At 41.7% G+C, this 19,882-nt stretch overlaps 1 protein-coding gene across 3 annotated transcripts in view; it reads right to left on the bottom strand.

The window, feature by feature from the left end:
* asic2 (acid-sensing (proton-gated) ion channel 2) overlaps window positions 1-19,882 on the bottom strand; it is a 325,507-nt gene that overhangs the window by 99,749 nt on the left and 205,876 nt on the right. The window contains exon 1 of one of the 3 annotated variants that reach the window (XM_018672142.2): window positions 600-3,059. The exons of the other annotated variants lie outside the window; for them this stretch is intronic. Coding sequence (XP_018527658.1) covers window positions 600-1,292 — 693 coding nt within the window. The 5' untranslated portion in view covers window positions 1,293-3,059. Of the gene's footprint in view, window positions 1-599; window positions 3,060-19,882 lie in introns of those variants that run through there. 3 annotated transcript variants of the gene reach the window in all.

Genomic DNA, 19,882 nt, shown 5'->3' with positions numbered 1-19,882 from the left:
AAAAGAAAAAGATGAAAAGACAGTTTGAGCTTCTGCTTTACCGCAGAGAAAACATCTGCCACGGTTCAGGCGTGCCAAGGGAGTGCACAAGGAAGAGTGGGCACACAAATCCCCAAACCCACATGCACCCACACAGAAAAGAAGACAGATATGAGAGCGATCAGACACAGAGGCAGTAAACTCCTCTGGGGGGTGGGGGGTTGCACTGTACTGTAGCCACAAGCTCATGTGTAACCCACTTCAACCATGTTGTTATACGGCCATTTTTACTCAGTAAAAGCTTCATGCCGGTGCTGTGCATTCATTTATCAGCAGCTCTGGTGATTTAATAATTGCTCTGTGCAGAAACAGATTTGTTAATCTTTCTGTGTGATGACCGAGAAAGCTTTAACAGGCAGCTATAACAGGAAATTACGACAATTGTGTTTTTACAGTTGTGTTTACAGCCTTATAATATTGCCATTAAAGCAGGAGAATACTCACCTAAAAGATAATGAAATGAAGCAATGCATTGTTTCAGCATGATGCAAGATATTTGCAACTATTACACAGTAACTGATAGAGCTACTAGAAAACACAACAGAAGAAGTTGGACTCACAGAGGAGAAGTTGTGAGCTCCGCAGGGCTCTCCTCTGTACTTGCAAGAGAGGAGCATGTCATCCAGCTGGTGGCTCAGCCTGTCCATAAACTCCAGGTTGGTTCCCTCAAAGTTTCTGGGCGGCAAAAAGAGCCTGAAGTCCGACAGCTTCCTGAACCAGGCCCGACGGTCTTCCTGAAGCAAGTCCAGAACCATGGGCCTCACTGTCCGGTTAGCCAGAAGCAGGCCCAGCCAGTGGCCCGCAAAGTACAAGTCGCTCTTGGTGAGCTTGTAGAGGCGGATGGGGTTGTTGTTGCAGATGGTGACTGTGGGGAAGGCCAGTTCTTTGGCCCACTCGGTGTGGACCCGTGTGTACGTGGGGAAGGAAAGCCAGTGGAGTAAGCGGTTGGAGGACCAGGATAAAAGCAGCCCCAGGGAGGTGCAGAGGGCCAGCAGCCAGAAGGCCCTGCGGCCCACCGAGCCACCAGGGACACAAACATGCCTCAGGCCGTGCAGGCGTGTCCTTGACAGCAGAGTGGAAGTGACCCGAGCCAGAGTTGGCTTTGTAGCACGCCGCTGACATCCCCTTCTGATCATGGCTGGGGATCCCCGCCGGAGACAGCGCCCCTCCAGGGCCATAGCTGCCCACAGCGCTCCTACAGCCGCGGGAAAGGCTTCATTTCCCAGCCAGGCCTCAGGGGCTGGGGCCCACATGTAGCTCCAGGATAAATCCACTACTGTAATCCACACCTGGATACGTGTTTGGCCTCACAAATACTAATGACCCATGCACTGTACCGTAAACCCCACGCGGACAGAAAGCTGTGTGTTTTGAAGTCGTCTCCCTCCTGGTGGTGCAAGGAGCTCTGATGAGCAGCTACTTGTTGGTCATCTCTCCTGGTCTACTCGATCTGAGGGTGCTCCAATCATCCAACTCAGCAGGGGGAAGTATAAAGAAAAAAAAATCAGCAAGGCAAATGTGCTCCAAGCAAGGTGGCTTCTACATGAGTGACTCCAGCATCCACCGCAGTTAGTGTGACAGTGAACAAGAGAGGATGAGACAGAGAGAGCGAAGGCAAGAGGAAGAGGGAGGGGAAGAGAGAGGGAGAGAGGAGGATGGAATACAAAATACCGAGGGCTAAGCAGGGAGGACAAAAAAAAAAAAAACAAATGAAAGAAAGGAAGGTTAATTAAAATAATGAGATGACAGTGGAGGGAACTGGTTGGTGTGGTGCAGTAGAGTCAGTAGAGAGCTTGCCTTGATCCAGCACTGTGGTTTTTCTTCTTCTGAGTTGCGTGAGTGTGTTTTTTTTTCTTTGCAGAGGCATTCACCAGCCAGAGGCGGCAATCAGTTCCTTGTCACTATTAAGTACGAGCTTTAATTAAATTCACAAAAGTCTCCCGTGCTCGTTTGTTTCCTGTCCCACTTCTTTTTGCGGTCTCACTTTTGATGCCTTGGACTTCCTCGTGATGTCACTGGTCGGCTCCTCATCTCTCTCTCCCACCCACCCCACCTCCCTCCCTTCCTGCCTCCCCCCACCTCACTTGTCTTTAACCAGGTCCTGCGGGTAACCACGGGGTAGCTTCGTCTTGTAGCGGACCTGCTCCTCGGCGCCACAGCCACAGCGAGAAACATGCTACAGCACACTTTCACATGGAGAAGGAGGCACTCGCGCGCACACACGGACATATACTCGCAGCGGTTTCCTGCGGGAAACCAGACCAGAGATAATCTGTTCTGTCACACTCTGATCTCAACATCTCTCCCCACCTCCTTCTTCCTCTGTCTCCTGTTATTCTCTCTTCTTCTTCTCCTCCTAGTTTTTGTCTCCTCCACTCAAAGACAGCATCTCTAATCTCAATATTTCTCTCATGTCCCCACTCCTCCTCCTAAAAATACTCTTTCCAAATCAAATCCATCAACTTGCCCCTCACGCTCCTCCTCCTCCTCCTCTTCCTTTTCGCTCCTGTGTCAGTCAAGCTTCGTAAGCTCGACCTCCCGTCGGGCTCTTTCTCCTCTTCCTCCTCCTCCTCTTCCTCCTCCTCCCTCTCTTCTTCTTTTCCACTTTGTGCACGCACTCCCTCGCTTCTTCTCTCCCCCGTCAGGGAAGGCTTCTCCGTGCGCTTTCCTCCCTCTGTGTCCTTGTCAGTTTCATCCAGCTTTCTCCCTCTCCCTGCTCCGAATGACTTCTCTCCCCTCAGTGATCGCTCTCTGTTTTTTTTTTTTAACTCCCTCTCTCTCTCTCCCCCCACCTCCTCCCCTTCTCGTGCTTTGCTCCGGTTTTTTCAGGCAGCTTGTCCTCCCGTTGCACCTCTTCTTCTCCTCCTCCTCCTCCTGCGCCACAGCTCTGTCCACACAGCCGGTGAGCCCGTCACTGATGAGAGCGCCTGTCTCTCTCTGTGCTAACTCGCACCGTCCTTTGCCCCCCTCCCACCCTCGCCTCCTCTGTTTGTCTGCTGCTGCTGCTGCCGAGCCACACGGCGCTACAGTGCAATGAGACACTGCTGGGTGCATGTATGAGTTGGTTTGTGTGCAGCAGTGAAGCTCAGCGTTAAACTGGAGTCCCTTTTTTTAAATCTCATACTTGAAATTGAAATTAGTTTGGGATATACTGTTAAGGTGTTTAGATGCATGCACTTACTAGTTTTAAGACATTTTAGTCTATCTACTATTTCTGTCACTAACTTTTAATTTTTCATAAGTGTTGATTGTCTTCTGAGCATCTTAGAGCCTGTTATCCTTTTTTGTCATGCTGTTACCATGTCTACAGGTTTTCCTCTCATCTGATCATGTGTTTGCTGACTTTTTGTCACAGTTCTCATTTTCAGAGTTTACTTTTGGCTTAGTTTGAAACTCATTTTAGAAGTTTTTTTTTCCAATCAGTAACTAGGATAACCTGGTGTTTTTGAACCTACGCCTTATTTTCCCATGTTTCTGGGTGTTAATTATAAATAAGGACAAACAAAACACAAAAGGGAACATGGCCACTGGACTGCAAGGTAAAATTAGTGTTTCTGTCAATGGAGTCTGGTAGTGTTTTATAATGATGTTTCTGGTTAAACAAAAAGTATCTTACTTTTTGGATCTTACTCTTACCTCTATTGGAGTCCTACCCATGATGTTGTTAGACACTTATAATAACAAACTGAGCCTGTCAGTGATAGTAGAAAGAACTTTACTGGACATACTTTACATCGCACTAGCTGTTTACCACTACTACTACTACTACTACTACCATTTATTTTGTGTACAAATTAGTGGAACACCTTATTTCTAATCTTAGATAAAGATACATTGATATACTTAAGAATTTAGCCTGTTTTCTGTGTTATTTTTGACTAGAGTTCGACCACGCCAATATTATCTGTTGCAATTACATAGTTTGGCCACAAGGGAGGAGTGATGAGTTGATTTTTCAGCTGTTAAATGTCCCACTTGTGTCACAATTCTTTAATAACTAAATTTAAGGATCCTTTTAACTTTTTTGTTTATGTAAAAAAGAAGTTCCCTTTATTTGATCATTTACAATTCTTAAAAATCGTTATTATCTGCAAAAATCAGGTATTGGCTGGGCTCTATTTTTGACATAGCTTGAACATACTGTATGTAAAGTTTTAAAAATATTGTTGAATGTTTTGTTTTTTTTCTTAAATTGGTCACAAAAATTATTAATTTGAGAGCACAAATTATTTTTTCGCCTCAACCGTCCATGATTAAGTTTTACTCCAAAACATCCTCACAGTGGATATGTTGTTGTATCTGAGGAGCATTTACTATGTTTCAAGAGAAAGTAACTAAAGACTAAATACATGTATAAAAAACAGAAACCACAGGAAGGAAAAAAAAGAAAGAAAAGTTCCTATCTTCCATAAACCTTGGATTAAAGCAGTATTTCAATCTTTCAGCATTGTCCTTAGTGGCCTTTGTGTAAACACATTAAGCACCCACATAACAGCAACTCTTAAATAATCCCTGGAAGGACGATATCCTTTTACCTGATTTCCCTTTTAAACCTGCTTTTTGTGTCATTTTTCTGCTGCTTTAATGGTGAGAGATTAGTTCATACGTGGTATACCAATGTCACATCAGCCCAAAAAACAATCTCTGCCCAACACAGTCGAACTAAATAGGCTTCATCAGTACAAGTGAACAGAAAGAGTCTGAGCCAAGTCGGCATAAGTGCTCTTGTTCACTCAATGCTGTAATGCATGGTTTTATAAAATTCAAGGTTTCACTCATTAACATTCATCAGCGTTCGTCTGCCAGTTACAGAGGAGACCATTTTCTCCCAACATGATGAAGAAGGGGTATTTTTCATTTCATTTTCTTTTTTTTTAGTTCTTAATTGAACTCCTCTAAGTTGCTCTCTATTGAAAGAGGTAGAATAAAGCCCCTTCTTCATATTTGGTCAGCGTGGCAGCTCTGAATCATTACCCCAACATCAGATGATTTTTGTGTCAGTTGTGTACATCGTGACTCACCCGGGCTAACCTAATTATTATACAGTTTTGCACCAACACAGGACGAGACGAATATCTAATTTGCTGCAAGATCAACCTCAGCACACGGGCTTGACATTATTTTGACTTTAACACACATATGCTTCTCATTGTTTGGCTGGATGTTCGGCAACGCTGCTTGACAACTCTCTGTGATCTCATCTTTGAATACGTGATGAAAAGACATTTTTAACTTGGGGAGCTACAAGGCCCACACATGAGCCTCAAGAAACCTTTCACTACTGTCAGAAGAAATTAACGTAGGAACCCCTAAACGGCATGAGCGTGCACGCTATACACACGCACGAACACACACACACACACACACACACACACACACAATGCACAAACACATCTTTCACAAACAGCCGAGCCTGTGTGAAAATGTTGAAAGGGTAAAACACATCCATGTATAATGTATAGCCGACCAAAATACAAAGAACAGGAGCCCAGTATTGAAATGTCAAATGCATCTGTGTGCACTTATTTCCTCTAACACCTACTGTATGCTACAGTGACACACACACACACACACACACACACACACACACAGCCTAGAGCGAGAGTGAGAGGCAGCCTTCCAGAGCCTGAATCCACGGGCTGAATAATTAGCTTGGAGCCATAAAGAGGGTTTCTCAGTCCAGCTATGCAGTCAGTGTAAAGAACAGCTCAAAGGCTCAACATATCCAATTTGCAATTCTAAAACATAAGGGAAATCGCTGATTAATTAGGGATATAGCCAACCCCAGGAATCAGATACAATTACACAGCATTGTATAGCTCCAAGGATGTGGTGTGTGTTTCCTATAAAATATTCCTGTACGCTTTCATCAACAACATTTTCCGAGATCAAAGGACACCTAGTGGTAAACTGGTTCTGAGAGAGCGGCCCGTACATATAAACCACAATTAAACATTCATAGATTCGTGTTAATGAGGCCCCAGAATGTTTCGGAGAATGCCGAAATTAAAACCGCTTAATAGCTCAACAGTGGCTCTGCAAAAGCTTGGGCGCCAGCAAACGAGGAAGGCAACAGTTTGCTCATGATTCATTGGGGGGAGGGAAGGGAGGCGCAGGCGTCGATGCTGGCCTTGTCTCTGAAGGCGCAGGTGAGGCCGTGACACTGGCGAGTAGATGAAAGATGAGAGAGGTGAATAAAAACAGTGTATCTTGCGGCAGGGGCTGCCGTTCATCAAAACCCCAGCTTGATTTAAAATGACAGTGATGGCAGGCAAAGGCAATCAATGGTTTTTCTCTGCTTTATGAGTTTTCTAATATGACTGCAGTAACACTCGTCAGCTCGTTGTGGGGGGGGGGGGGCGGCTTCACCTTCCTGCCTCCTCCCTGAACTCATTGGTTTTTAAATGAATAGAAAGGATAAAAATCCCCGGGTGGCCACTGATTAAGTCGAAAGATTGATGGTCTCGTGGTAGCCACTCATTTAATCGTCATTACATCTAATGGTTGTTGTCAGAGCTCATGGAATAATCTAGAGACGTTTTCCTTTGTGAGGAGGCAGCGGAGGTTTTGCTGGAGCCTGTCTATCATCATCTGAGTCGCTGTCGCTGTTGAGAACACGATGCTCATTCGCTTATTCTGCTGCAACCATTGACATCCTACCTAAGAGTGGGTTTATCAAAGTGTGTATGTACATGCACAGGCACTGAATGCCGCACTGTTCATCAGCATTGTTTAAGTTTCTGCTCAAAGTTTAACCTTAAACCAACTGCTGGTTTTGCATGAATATAAAAAAATCTCTTTGATGTAGCTGATGCAGGCAGAACTGTCCTGCTACATTTCCCCCGTAGTAAAAACTGTGTTGAGCTTGAAGGCAGATTGTGGCTAAAGCTGCTTCAGACATTCATAAGTTAACTCTATATCTATTGCAACCCTTACAGGCACCCTTTTGAGTTTTCTTGTAAACAAACACTCGGTGTGTATCCTTGAGGTCCAACAAACCTGTTGAATGCACCCCCACCCCCTCCAGCCAGTTTTTATGAATGTTTCAAAACCTGCATTGTTTACGTCCCTGTGAGAGCTAGCAATTGTCTTCTTCTTTGCTGTGGGTGGTGCCATGCCACCAGTTGTTGATCAGTGGAAAAACAAGACCACATGCATAAAAAAAACATGGCTACAGTGACAACAACTGTTCAAAAACACCAGAGGTTACCTTTAGAGGAGCATTAGGCCCCATATTCACTTTCACTTTGCCCTAAACTGGAATCAACCAACTCCTGAGGTAAATATCTGGTGCTTTGGTTTGCTAAGCTAGTCACTAACTTTGCCGATCTGTTGTTTGGTGCTGTTTGGCTCATTCTGATTTGTCATTTAATCCATTGTTGACATAAATATATAGACGACCGCAGCATAAAAGGTGCTATATGCAAGTTTTTTGCTACTGCTACATAGCTAATGTTAGCATTAACAGCTGTTTATTTACCAAGAAGAAGCCATTGTTGTCTTTACAGGACAAGAGAGCGCTATTTCCTCTCATGTTGGGCTGACTGGATGCTACAGTGACTCAAGCTCATAAAGTGACATTACAAGTTGCATGGGATGGGGCTAACTGGTTAGCATGCCTAGCTTCAGTAGAAGAAAATAAGTGATAGAAATAGAAGCAAAACAGGAGTTAGCATTTCCATTGGTGGAGACAGCTCTTGTAAAGGAATGAAGTTTGATGCTGGACTTACAATATATCTTCTAGACTGGTAACAGCTGTTAATGCTAATGCTAGCTATGTAGCAATAGCAAAAACCTACATATAGTACCTCTAAGGGTAAAATCAAGCTGCAATGGAGAGAAGCATCCCGTTCTGAGTCTTATTTATCATTTTATTCTGGTCTTATTTTACCAAATGAAATTCTTATCTAAGGTATGTATGGTAAATTACTTATGAGAAGTTATAAATTAAATGAAAAAGCAATCCATACAAAAACTCACCACAAAGTCAGAGGAATCAGACTGAACTTTTTCTTTTATCAATCATAAATGTCCTTTCTTTTGCTTTTGGTATCCTTACATATAAAGCAATACTACATGTAGCTATTTTCATTAAAAAAACAGATTTCAGTGTGCTGTTTATTAATTGTCATGGAGTTCACCTTTCTTACTTTGCAGAGAAGCCAATGCATGGAGCCTACCACTGCAGCTTGAGATGGGAGAAAACGTGACAAATTCACAGAAATGAACTTGTGTTGCAGATCAGATATTACAGAAGTTGCTGTTTGTGCTCGCCTGTGTACCCGTTTTGACTGTAAAGTTTTTTAATACTCTGACTCACACACAGAAACGAGAACACTGCAGAGTTCATTCTACCTGTAGAATGGCGAGGCTGTCAATTCTGCCGGGGCAGGAGGTGACACGACTCAAAGGAAATTACAAAAAAAAAAAGAAGCCTCTGCAGGTAGAGCTGAACGTTTAACTGTGCTCTGCTGAGCTGTAATTCAGCCTCCAGCAAGCAAGGAAAAAGAACAAAACCTTCACAGATGTAAGAAGAGACCACAGGGGGACCGGTGTACGTAGTTGGAGGGAGCACTTTATATTTCATGACTTATTTCAATAACAGCCGGTGAATGGAGATTTCCTCAGTGTGTACTGTGCCTGACCTCAGCAGATCTCTAAACACAGCTCAACTTGCAGGGCAGGGGGTCAAATTTAGATTAAATTGCATGAAGCTTTAATGATCTCTGTGGGGATTTGGGATTGAAAGAAGGATGTAATTATGAACGTATGCACGGTCTTGAGGGTAATGAAAAAATCATAATCAAAAAAAAAAAAAAAACATAATGAGAATACTAATAATCATCAACACGTTACAAGCATAAAATTATTGGCTTTTTCCTTTTTTAAGAGTGAAATGTTTGAGGATTACTGGTGCATCGCCAACTAACGAACAGCAGATACAATTCATTTTCAGTTAAATCAGTAGAGGTGAGAGTGAATTGACTCCAGCACTTTGGCTTCAGGGTACCTGGAGGCCACACAAGGCTGCAGCTGCTGACCCTGCAATTTTACCACAACAAGCTGTATGATATTGACATTTTGTTTTTAATTAATATGTGATGAACATCCATCTCTGTGGTCAGAAAAACACACTCACAGAAAATAAATAAGTGGCACAGCTCAATTAAAAATGATTCACTGATATCGACTGGCTTGTCAGGTTGGACTTGTCCTCGTTCACTATGGGAATAGTCATATTTCACTTCAGCTGCTGCACCTGTAACGCTGAGCAGGTTGTTGTCTTTAACATATTTTCTAAATTGGAATTTATCCAATTAATTAGATAAATAAATACATATGATCAATAAAAAAATAGTCTTATGCCTGATTAAGAGCATTATCCACTCCACTATAGATAGCTTTTTTATGACCAATTTTAAGATATGTATTTTGTTTTCATTCTCCCTGATGAAAACCTGAAGCCTACATCACCCACAATGCAACTCAATGTCCTAGTCCTCGACTGCAACTGGCGCTGACTCAAGTGACATCACATGAGGCAATTTATCAGCCCCAAAATGTTTTATACACACAATATTTTCACATGTGCAGTAATACTCACTAAGACACTGGTGATTTTTCACTGGTGATAATAATAAATGGTCACAGCTCAACCTTTATCGCAGTTTTAAATTCATGCCATGTTAACGCAGTTTCTCTTTTGAAGGGAAAAGGAGCAAAAAGGGAAGATATATGGTGACATATGTTGCAGGATCAGTTAAAATCAAACTGTGTTCCTATAGTTTTTCATACTCCCATTCTATGGTTGACTAAGCATATGTTCACGCTGCTCCACATTTTATGAACCTGCTCCCACTGTTTGATTTAAAAACAATAGGGAGCAGCTGCTTTGGATCAGGCCCCACACCTGGCTCACATTTACACAGAGCAGAAAGTCTTTTAAAGTTTGAAGAGCAACTAATCATAACAAAAAGGTGGAGGTGCTCTGTGAGTGAAGGCCTGGTGCTGGGCTAAACGAATCTTCCATTTAAAAACGGTGGTGGTTAAGTAAGCTAAGTGCGTCTTTGTTATGATAACCCAGAAATTGGCGTGTTTTTTTTTTATCCAGCTGGATTCCCATCCCTGTGATTATAACATCAGCTCTGGTTAAACTAATAATCTCCCCCAGCTGATGCTACCTAAACACCCTCGGACAGTTTGGCAGCATCCCAGCCGCACTCTGCACACACACTCCTGCCCTTTACAGCTCCCCTCGGCCATCCACTCACTTTGCAAACCCTGGTCACGATTCAGTCGGAAGACCGACCTTTTTGAAGACTGGTGCCACACAAACTACGTTTAAAACACGAGACAGAGGCGTTTCAGAGCAGCATCTCAGCGACTGTAACACTAAATGTAACACTGTGTGACCATATTTTAACCCAGAAGCTTTAGGTTAACACAGAAGTAGTGAGGCAGCAGCAGTGATGCGTGACATGAAGTACAGGAAGGGTCTTTACATTAATCAAAACAGTGGTTGTAACCGTCTGCTGGATAATATGCAATTAAACTGGTTTAATTGCTACGTTTGTGAAAATCAACACGCTTTCAGCTTTTAATTTGCTTCAAAAGTTAACTAAAGTGTTGTTTTTTGGATGTTTAAATGAATAACCAAAAAGCAGTTTTAGAGATAATCAAGTTGTAATAGGTTATGTGTTGGTAAAGAGTTCCCTACGCGTGCATACAGCAGACAAAAGGCAACATGAGCATCCCGTTGGAGCTGAAAATTTAATATTCACTGGCTTATTAGGTTTCTGCACTGCTGTTCTTCTTTTCATGTATCTATTCGTTTATATTACAGCTCATTTTACAGGTTAATTTGATGTAAAAGAAAATTAATCTGCGGCTATTTTGATAACTATTAAGTTATCAGTGTCATTTTTCAACCACAATACAAAAACAGAGTTGTGACGACTCTTTGCCTTATGTTATGGTGAACTGAGCCTAATTTGGGTTTTTGCTCAGACACTTAAGGATTAAGGAAGACGTGACATTTTCAGACATTTAAAGGTGCTGTATGTAAGTTTTTGCTATTGCTACATAGCCAACATTAGCATAAACAACTGTTTACTTACCAGTGTAGAAGAAATGTTGCAAGTTCAGCATCAAAAATCACTCTTTTCCTTGCCAAGAGTTGTCTCCAGCGATGGAAATCATCAGTGGCTGAAGCTCTTGGTGTGTAAACAGCTGTTAATGCTAATGTTGGCTATGTAGCAATAGCAAAATCTCACATATACACCTTTAAGCAAGCCATAACAATAACTCTGTGTAACTGTAGTATAAAGAGCTAGTATAGCTTCTCCTCTTTTTGAAAAGCATCTATATGAAGTTCTCAAAGTTGATATGAAAATGATAAAATGAGTTGAATTAATGGTAACTGTTACACATTTAAATCCAATCAACTCCTTTCTATGTACAGTGAATGGTCAGTCACTTACTGAGTTACAGACTTAATTTCCATCAATACCCAATAAATTAATAACATATAACATAATTGTGGGGCAGATATATTAAGGGAGTCACAACTATCAGAAAAAATAAGCTTAAACTTTTTCCATCATCGCTTGTTTCCTGTTTGTGCAGCTAACTGGATTCATGAACTCGCAGCTGCAGCAAGTCGGCTTTAACAAGCATGAGAACTCCCACTATGTTCAAAGCTTCTTAGGTGTGTTAGACTGTGACTCAGTACTTATCAGCTAAATTCTTGTTGTACAAGTTTTAACACTTGGTAAGGGGCAGCGTGTCGATCCCCTCGGCTCAGACGACTTGACTGCTCATGTGAGACATCACTTCACTGCCGACTACGCTGGGAAGATTCGGCTCCTGCTGCAGCTGGAGATTGTCAGGGAGGCCATTTTGTGTCAGCTATAGGAAGACACTAAACGGGTGTGGGGGATTTTGTTCGGTAAAACTGCAGCACCATTCATTTTTAGCAATAAAATACTAACTGCAGTCACACTGACGTGCATCTAATTGCAGAAATAAGGTTTTTTATTTTATGAAAACATGTTTGTCATTAAATACAATCAGCACCCAGGTGCTAATGTGTCACTACCTCACTAATGACACATACAGGTACTCCTGTCATGTTTAGCATCTTCCTGTTAGCTTTTCTCTCATTAAAACCTTTGTCCCAAGGTTTCCAAGGTAACAGCAGCTCCAACATGTATGGGAGTGGCAGCAGTAGGGAAAACAAGAGACCGTCACCGTGCTATGACTTATGCTTTACTTTGTCTTTACAGAGAATCAGAGCTAATTAGATTTAAAATGAACCTGTCCCGATCTACTTTCTAAATAAAAAAAGGAAGGATAAAGAAAATCTCGATGAGGGAATAGAAAGCTCAGAGCCGAGACTGCCACAACAGTCCCAGCTAATGATGCTATTAGTGCTTCGGAGCAGCACAATCAATCAGGGAAGTGATTAGCATGAGCATGTACAGAGAGCCGGGCCATTAGTCAGATGTGCTGTGTATAACCTTCAAGACTCTACTCAACCGCCGGGCTCACGCCTGCACGCCAAAGAAAGAGCGAACCACAGCGAACAGTGAGTTTAAAAAACAACAATGAAAAAAAACTAATGACCTTCATAATGTAAAACAGGATCATTATGTTGTGTGCTGTGAGTAAACCACATCCAGACTCAGTTGGAGAGCAGGTAAGCTACGCCATGTAGGCGCAGGTGTTGCAAAAATGTGTCTTTAAATCAAAGATATATTCGAGCAGTGGACGCAATGTTCACTTTTTCAAGCTGCAGTAATATGACAGATGGATTAAGTAAGTGTCTACTGCTGTGTGAATGCTTTCTGCTGTATAATAAAGACATTTAAAAATGGTCTAGCCAGAGAATACAATGGAGAGAAAGAGCAACACACTGAGCTGACACTGAGCCAGGCCAGACGAGGGTGCTGAGGTGATGCAAGTGAAAGAGCACAGAGGGCAGCCATGAAGCTGCTGTTAAAACATAACCATGGAAATTTTTACTGCAATTAGTCCCCTGCTCTGTTATCTGGGTTTTAGGCCCCTAAAATAAGGCATTTTGTAAGGAGCTGTAACGACTTTGAGAAAGATGGTATCTGGATTTAAAGTAAAGACTCCCAAAGGGAACAGTGCCAAGCAAGATACAGCTGACATTTTGAAATCTGAGGGTAAATGTCAGCGAGCAGACTTTGTTCATTTTGATCAAATGGGAAATTAATACATTTCAGAATATGCACAGGCATCATAAAACATTGATTATTTCATTAGTAATGCAATTTTAATGATGCGGGAATTAGGAGACTCTGAAAGATGAAATATGCCGAAGTCGGCTGGCCATTAATCCAAAATTAATCCATTCAGCCGTTTATATTTTCTGGCTGCAGTTTACTTCCAGAGCCACAGGTGTGAGAGACAAAAACACGGAGAGAAAGGGTGTGAAACTGGTGTTGCATTTAATTCCCACTTCAACACAAGCATTCAAAAATAATGTGCCTGAATACAAGAATCAAGAGTGGCAAGTGGCAAACACCTTGTCTAAGCAATAATCCTTGACTGAGGAGTAAAACAGTTGGAGGAACAATTTAAAGAGAAGCTTATCTGACAAGAAAATACCAGCGTTGCTTAGGCTTTTTTTGACTCATCTGTCATTTTCTATATCATTTTGCACCTTGATCAATATTTAATAGTGTCAGTAGATTGTATCAGATTATAAAGCTCAATTTTTACAGGGGCTTATTAACTGACATTATATATAATCGCTGTAATAACACCTCCAATGCCACACCAGCCCTCAGGATATCATTTTGTGTAATCAGACACACATTGTTCAGTAGATTTTATATTTGATCACAAAATGTAATGTAGTACAAATCCATTTAGTTGTTTATAACTGAAGGATAACAGCAATGTTACAGCTAAGGTGAAAAAGATGCACATAAAGACAAATTACTTCTGATTATCATGGAGCTTTGGATGATTTAAACAGCAACCAGTAACAATGTCTCAGGTTAGTAGCCCCTGAAATTTCCAAGCTACTATCATTCCCATGTGATTAGGGATTTCAGTTACATATAAATTACACTTTCACATCAGGGATTTGGGCCTGGAGCCAAGTACGCTTGACCCCTAAAGTCCAGTTTGTTTAATTAGTGTTGTATGCCGTTTGAAAAATTGGTCTCTGGCACGGTTCAAATCAATTGTCAGAATGTGTGGATGTGTAGTGTATTCTTCTTCTTTGTGTTCATTGTATTGGATTATGTAGATACGCAGGTGTACTCAGGTAGAAATCATACCTACTATGAAAACGCTGTCAAACCAATCCTTGGACATTTTCCACTGTTTTAATATTAGAACTTTCTTTCTCTTTCCAAGCCATGACTTATTAGCTGCCTGGAAGTTGCCACCGAAGAAACTTTTCTGAATCAAAGTGCACAGCAGCAGTGTAGCTGGAGTTGGAAATCATCGCTGTATGCTGTCATTACCATCAACCAAACTGCTCTCAGCAAGCCTGCACTCTTCAAGACTGCTACAACTTTGATCTTGAGCTAAAAATTAATTTTGAAACTTATAAATTGAGTCACTATGGTGGTGAGGGTAAAGTCAGACAGGAAGGCAAGTCAACATTTTCCTTCCAGACCCCACTAAATAAACAAGATTGAATTTCTCCTCAAACCCCAACAGCCACAGCAGCTTCCATCTTTAAGGTTAAAATTAATTGCATCAGTATTTTCTGTGTTTGACTAAAATACAGTGTTTATCCAGTCAGAACATCTGTCTGAAGATCCTCACTATAGCAGAAGATTCTTGCAGCTTCCTAATCTCTAGACTGGGCTGCAGAGATAGTATACATCATTAAATCTCCTCACACTCACAAGGAGTGGATGCTTCTCAGCGAGAAGGAGGAAAGGGGAACAGGATGAGAACTGTAGAAGACATTCAATGGGAGGCCTGCATCCAGCTGTTTCCCCAAGGAAATGTTGACCCTTCTGGGAATCCGCTTTTAGCAGGGTGCAGGAAGAAGATTGCCCTGGCACAGCACTGTAAGCGCTCCATGAATTAAAGATGAGTTCAAGTTATTCTTCTGGCTTGAACTGACTGGAACAGATTTCCAATTTGCATTTTATTTGAAAGCCCATAACTATCACATCCTTTCATTTGCAGGATCATACGTGACACATCTGTGGTCAGGCTCCAGGGCCATTTTGGGAGTAAAAAGAGGACCTTTTAAAGTGCATAATGAGTGTATACAAAGGAATACAGATCTCAACACCTAGAAAATTAACATGATATGTGGTGCAGAAGGGCATAAAACCCTGCCTGACATGGTAGTCATCACATTTACTGAAAGTACAGATGTTTACAAAGGTCAGCAACTCCAGCAGGCCCCAAACCCTTTGCAACAAAACCAATAATAGTCAGGTCTCCAAGGTGGCACTTTCCTCCCAACAACTCTCCTGCCTTGTTGAAACCGAAAGTGTGAAAGTTGAGTTGAAGGAAAGTGTCGCCACTCTTGTTACAAGCACGCCACCAATGCTACGGAGGTCACACGTTTCAAGGCCACCACCTTCCCTCCCTATAGTGCAGCCGTCACTCTTTAAAGGCAGACAAGCGTTACCTGAGAAGACGTCCTGAAGGCAGGTAGGAAGGTAAAACAGGCCATTGGTGCTTAGGCAATAAATGCCCCAGTCACTTTTAAAAGGAAGGCAAGTATGACAAGAAAAATCTGTTGAATGGTGCTGTTCACTCTGCACAAGGATGTAGTTCCTCCAAAGCATGAGAGATGTACCTACACCAGCTGTATTTCTGTATCTATAAAAAAAAAAGACTCTAATCCTAAACAAACAGATGAATTTTGTGTGTTGAGTATGGTCCAGTTGGTTAACTGGTGCATGTACCCGGACAAATCAATCAGGAAATCCTTTTGCCCTTTCAATGAGTAGTTCATGACAACAGTACAATACCTGAAGGCTACTCTGTCCAAGGCAGTAGGCTCAGCTGAGGTAAAGTGAGAAGGGCCACCTTAACCTAGAATCTCTTCTTTAGACTTGGAAACATCTAAGAGTTTTTTTAAGGTCCTGGGCCACTCAGCCGAATGCTTTTTATCCTCACCCAACAGGGGGGAAAAAAGAGAAGAAAATCTGAAAGAAAAATGAGGCTGTGAACGCCACGTTGAGCCCAGTCAGATCTTTTGTTATGCTGACAGCAAAGGCACCTTGCAGACCCATGAGCTGACAAGCTCTTTCAGGACACTCCATTCAAGCTGTGGAAGCAACAAGTCCTCAAAGACAACAAATCTTAGAGCCGCTAGAGGTCGCCTAACAATAACACTGCTTCGTAATAAGCTGCTTGCAGAGATGACGTATAGGCTTGAGGATAGTCTTGTTGCTTGACCAAGAAAAGCAGCTGCTATAAACTTGGACTTACTATGGGTAATCATGTCAGTGCCACAGCAGGAGCTCTGGGCATGCCATACAACCACCAACCATGGGGGTGAATAGGTTTGTCTTGATTGCCAGAACATTGCTTATGTAAAAGTTTGGTGCATGGCCCCAAAGAAACCTGCTAGAAATCATTATCACTTTGATGTAGAGATTGTGATTCTGCTCACACACTTGAATTCACATTTCATTTTCCACTGCTTCATTACTCACAACCTCCATCAAAGTCCCTCGGTGGTGAAAAATCTCTCAACCAGCAGGATGGTCAGCAAGGTCACGCTGACACTCACAATTAGGGACGGAGGATTAATACCAACTCAACAACAGCACGTACTATATACATGCCAAAAAACCTGTCTAATGTGGGCTTTTTTGGATGAGTGGTGGTGTGTAAACGCTGGTCATTATCTCCGATTATCAAAGAAAGTAAAGAGAATGGGCGGATGATGAAAACAGCATTGGGAGCTCTCAGGCAAACACTCAAGTATCATGTCCCGCAATATACGGACAAAGAGCTGGTGCTTCTAGATGCATGTTAGAAATAAATAAAATGTCTCTCTGTGATTTCTTTTCCCTCTGCCAGCCTGTTGTCCTGTGTCCACAGACAGTAGATGGAGTTTAAATTGTAAAGGTCAGACACATGTTGGCAGAGAGCACAGCAGTAATGAGATTTGTTGTAGGTTACCAGCATTAGATCTACACCACTGCATGGCCTTTTTAAGTTGAAAATAGAAACAGTAAATCAGTCGCTGTGAAGGAAAGAAAAAAGTCAACTGTATGTTGTTTGCCCTTCATTTCCATTGACCTTTCATCCAAGCTGATTGTGATCTGCAATGTATCATTACTACATGGCTACTTTTATTTTTATTTTGCTGCAAAGTGGATTCATCTCAGGTAGGTGCACAACTCTGACAAACAGCTGAAGATCTCAACATCAACGACCACGTATAAATGGAGGCTGCAAGTATGTCAAAACGTGTATTGCAGCAAGAGAGGTAGCAGAAGTAACTGTCAGTAAAGTCAGCAACGTCATGTAAAAGGTCAGTGCTGAGTGACGCACAAATTGTTATTATCTTTAAGAGAAAATGTACACATTTAAATTTACCAACAAGTCCTCCAACCATGTACGAGGGGTGATTGTCCCTTCTCTCTGATACGATCCACGTCACATTTGTTGTCAAAAGTTACTATAATAACTGGTTATGGTTATGGTATGGTCATGGATGAGAGAAACATTGATCACTTTGAAACTGGATATTGTGGGTTTGTTTGTTTTTTTACAGACAGTATCAAATTTACAGCTTAACGCAGGCCAGCTAGCGTAATAATTGCTCAGTTCCAGATTGAGTAATCGCAAGAGAAATCTACCATATTGGCCTAAATATCTGACAGAAAAGCAAAAACATGAAATACTTCCTTTAAAGCATAGTAAAAAACATAGTAAATCTCACAAACAGGATATGTAGCTTGTCTATCAGTCATGTACTCTCACACAGTCAGACTCTTGGATGTGGTCAAAATGACAGCACTTTTCAAACTTTTGAGCTTCTCATTATCTGCGACACCAGCAGTTCTTAGCTGCTTGACGGACGGTTTGGACCCTGGTGTGTTTCTGCAGTTGATGTAGGGAGTCGCTTTCAACTCACTGTCACTCATCAGGAATTGATCTCCTCTGTGGCAGTAAAACAAGTTGCATCAGAACCTCCTGCAGGTTTATCTGGACTTTATTAACACTTTGAGAGCTAAAACACACTGCAAATGGACTTGAAATCCCAGAGAAGTTCAATGGAGGAGAACTGGTTTCTTAGCTGAGAAGCTTCCTCGGTTCTGCCCACTTTGACCTCGATGACTGACAATCTCCTCAGACGACTTGAGGAAGCTTGCTAGCCTAGCATGAATAAGGCAACAAACGACCTATAAGGTGGTACTAAAAGTAATTTCCAGAAGAAAATATAGTCTTATATTTGGGCCAAGATGGTATGAATGCCATCTGGGTCCAAATCTAGACCAGACCTATCTGCACATGGCCGTGGTTACAATCTATAGAGGAAAAACCATCCAATGGGGGAAAAATAAATAAATTGATAATGCTCCACTTGTACCCATCCTTAGTATCCCTAGTATGCAGATTGTTTTGCTTTTATTCGTCCATCTATTTCTTTGTTTACCGTTATTGGTCGGATTTACATTTTTAAAGCACCAAGTATGATGGACTATCGAAAACTGTGAGGAACACTATTAAAGTCACTGCATTTATTTTTTTTTAAATAGCATTTTAACCCCTCCATACAATGATTATGAAGTAGCTGGGGCTGTATCACTGCTAGGAGTGAGCGATGATGAAATAATTATCTCTGAAGAGGGATATACCTCCGGGTCTCATATAAATGATTACATCAACACTCCATAATACAGAGCACTGCAGCTCCCTCTGCACATCTGAGCATTACATTATTATTCTTTAGAATAATCTCAAACACAGGCGAGCAACATGCCACAATCTGAAAAACATTACTGTAACACGACATGACCTCAAAGAACAGAGAAATCTCATCAGCCTCTAAACAACAGATCACAGGCATGGGGTTCAAAGAGAGCTGTTTCAGCTGCTTGTTCGTTTGGTGGCGGGATGCAAATGACAAACTGCTCTGCAGGTTAGCAGCCTGATTTCTGAACTAATGTTGTGGTGACGACATTATTGTTGCAAGAGGATATGAAAAGTTTAAACTATGACTGATGAGCTTGTAAATGTCTGTTGTTTTATATGCATGTATATAATAACACACTGTGTGGACTGCAGAATTTTGATTTATGTTGAAAGATGCATTAAACATCTTCACGAGTCAAATGAGTCTTTGGAGAAATTATTAGTATCAGGCAAGTTGTTGTTACTGTTTACTGTTGGCTAATGTTGTCCATATGTCATTCTGTCAAGATAAAAAAGAGGAAATGCAGTCTTTATGTACCATAACATGAACCAACACAGGTGTATAACAGCCTGTGTAACATTTATGACAGATGGGCAAGTATTTTAAAGGTGCTATATGCAAGTTTTTGCTATCACAGCTGTTTACTTAACAGTCTAGAAGAAATGTTGCAAGTTTAGCATCAAACATCACTCCTTTCCTTGCCAAGAGCTAGCTCAAGCTGTGAAGATCAACAGCAATGTTTTGCTTCGAGTACTATCACCTTTTCTTTGCGTGGTGGCAGTAATGGTTGCTTGCCAAGAGCTTCAGCTACAAGTCAAAATGATTCTTGAGGTACAAAATAGTGTTGCAAGACAGGAAGGGCTGGGGCTAGCTGGTTAGCATGCTAACTTTAGAAGAAATCTGCAACACAACACATAGATGTCTTTAAAATAACATCAGAACTTATTTCTTCACATT

This window comes from Lates calcarifer, linkage group LG11 (genome assembly GCF_001640805.2).
Source record: "Lates calcarifer isolate ASB-BC8 linkage group LG11, TLL_Latcal_v3, whole genome shotgun sequence".
In the NCBI taxonomy this organism is placed as follows: Eukaryota; Metazoa; Chordata; class Actinopteri; family Centropomidae; genus Lates; species Lates calcarifer.
Note: the sequence above shows the minus strand (reverse complement) of the source record. Positions and strands in the feature narration are given on the sequence as shown.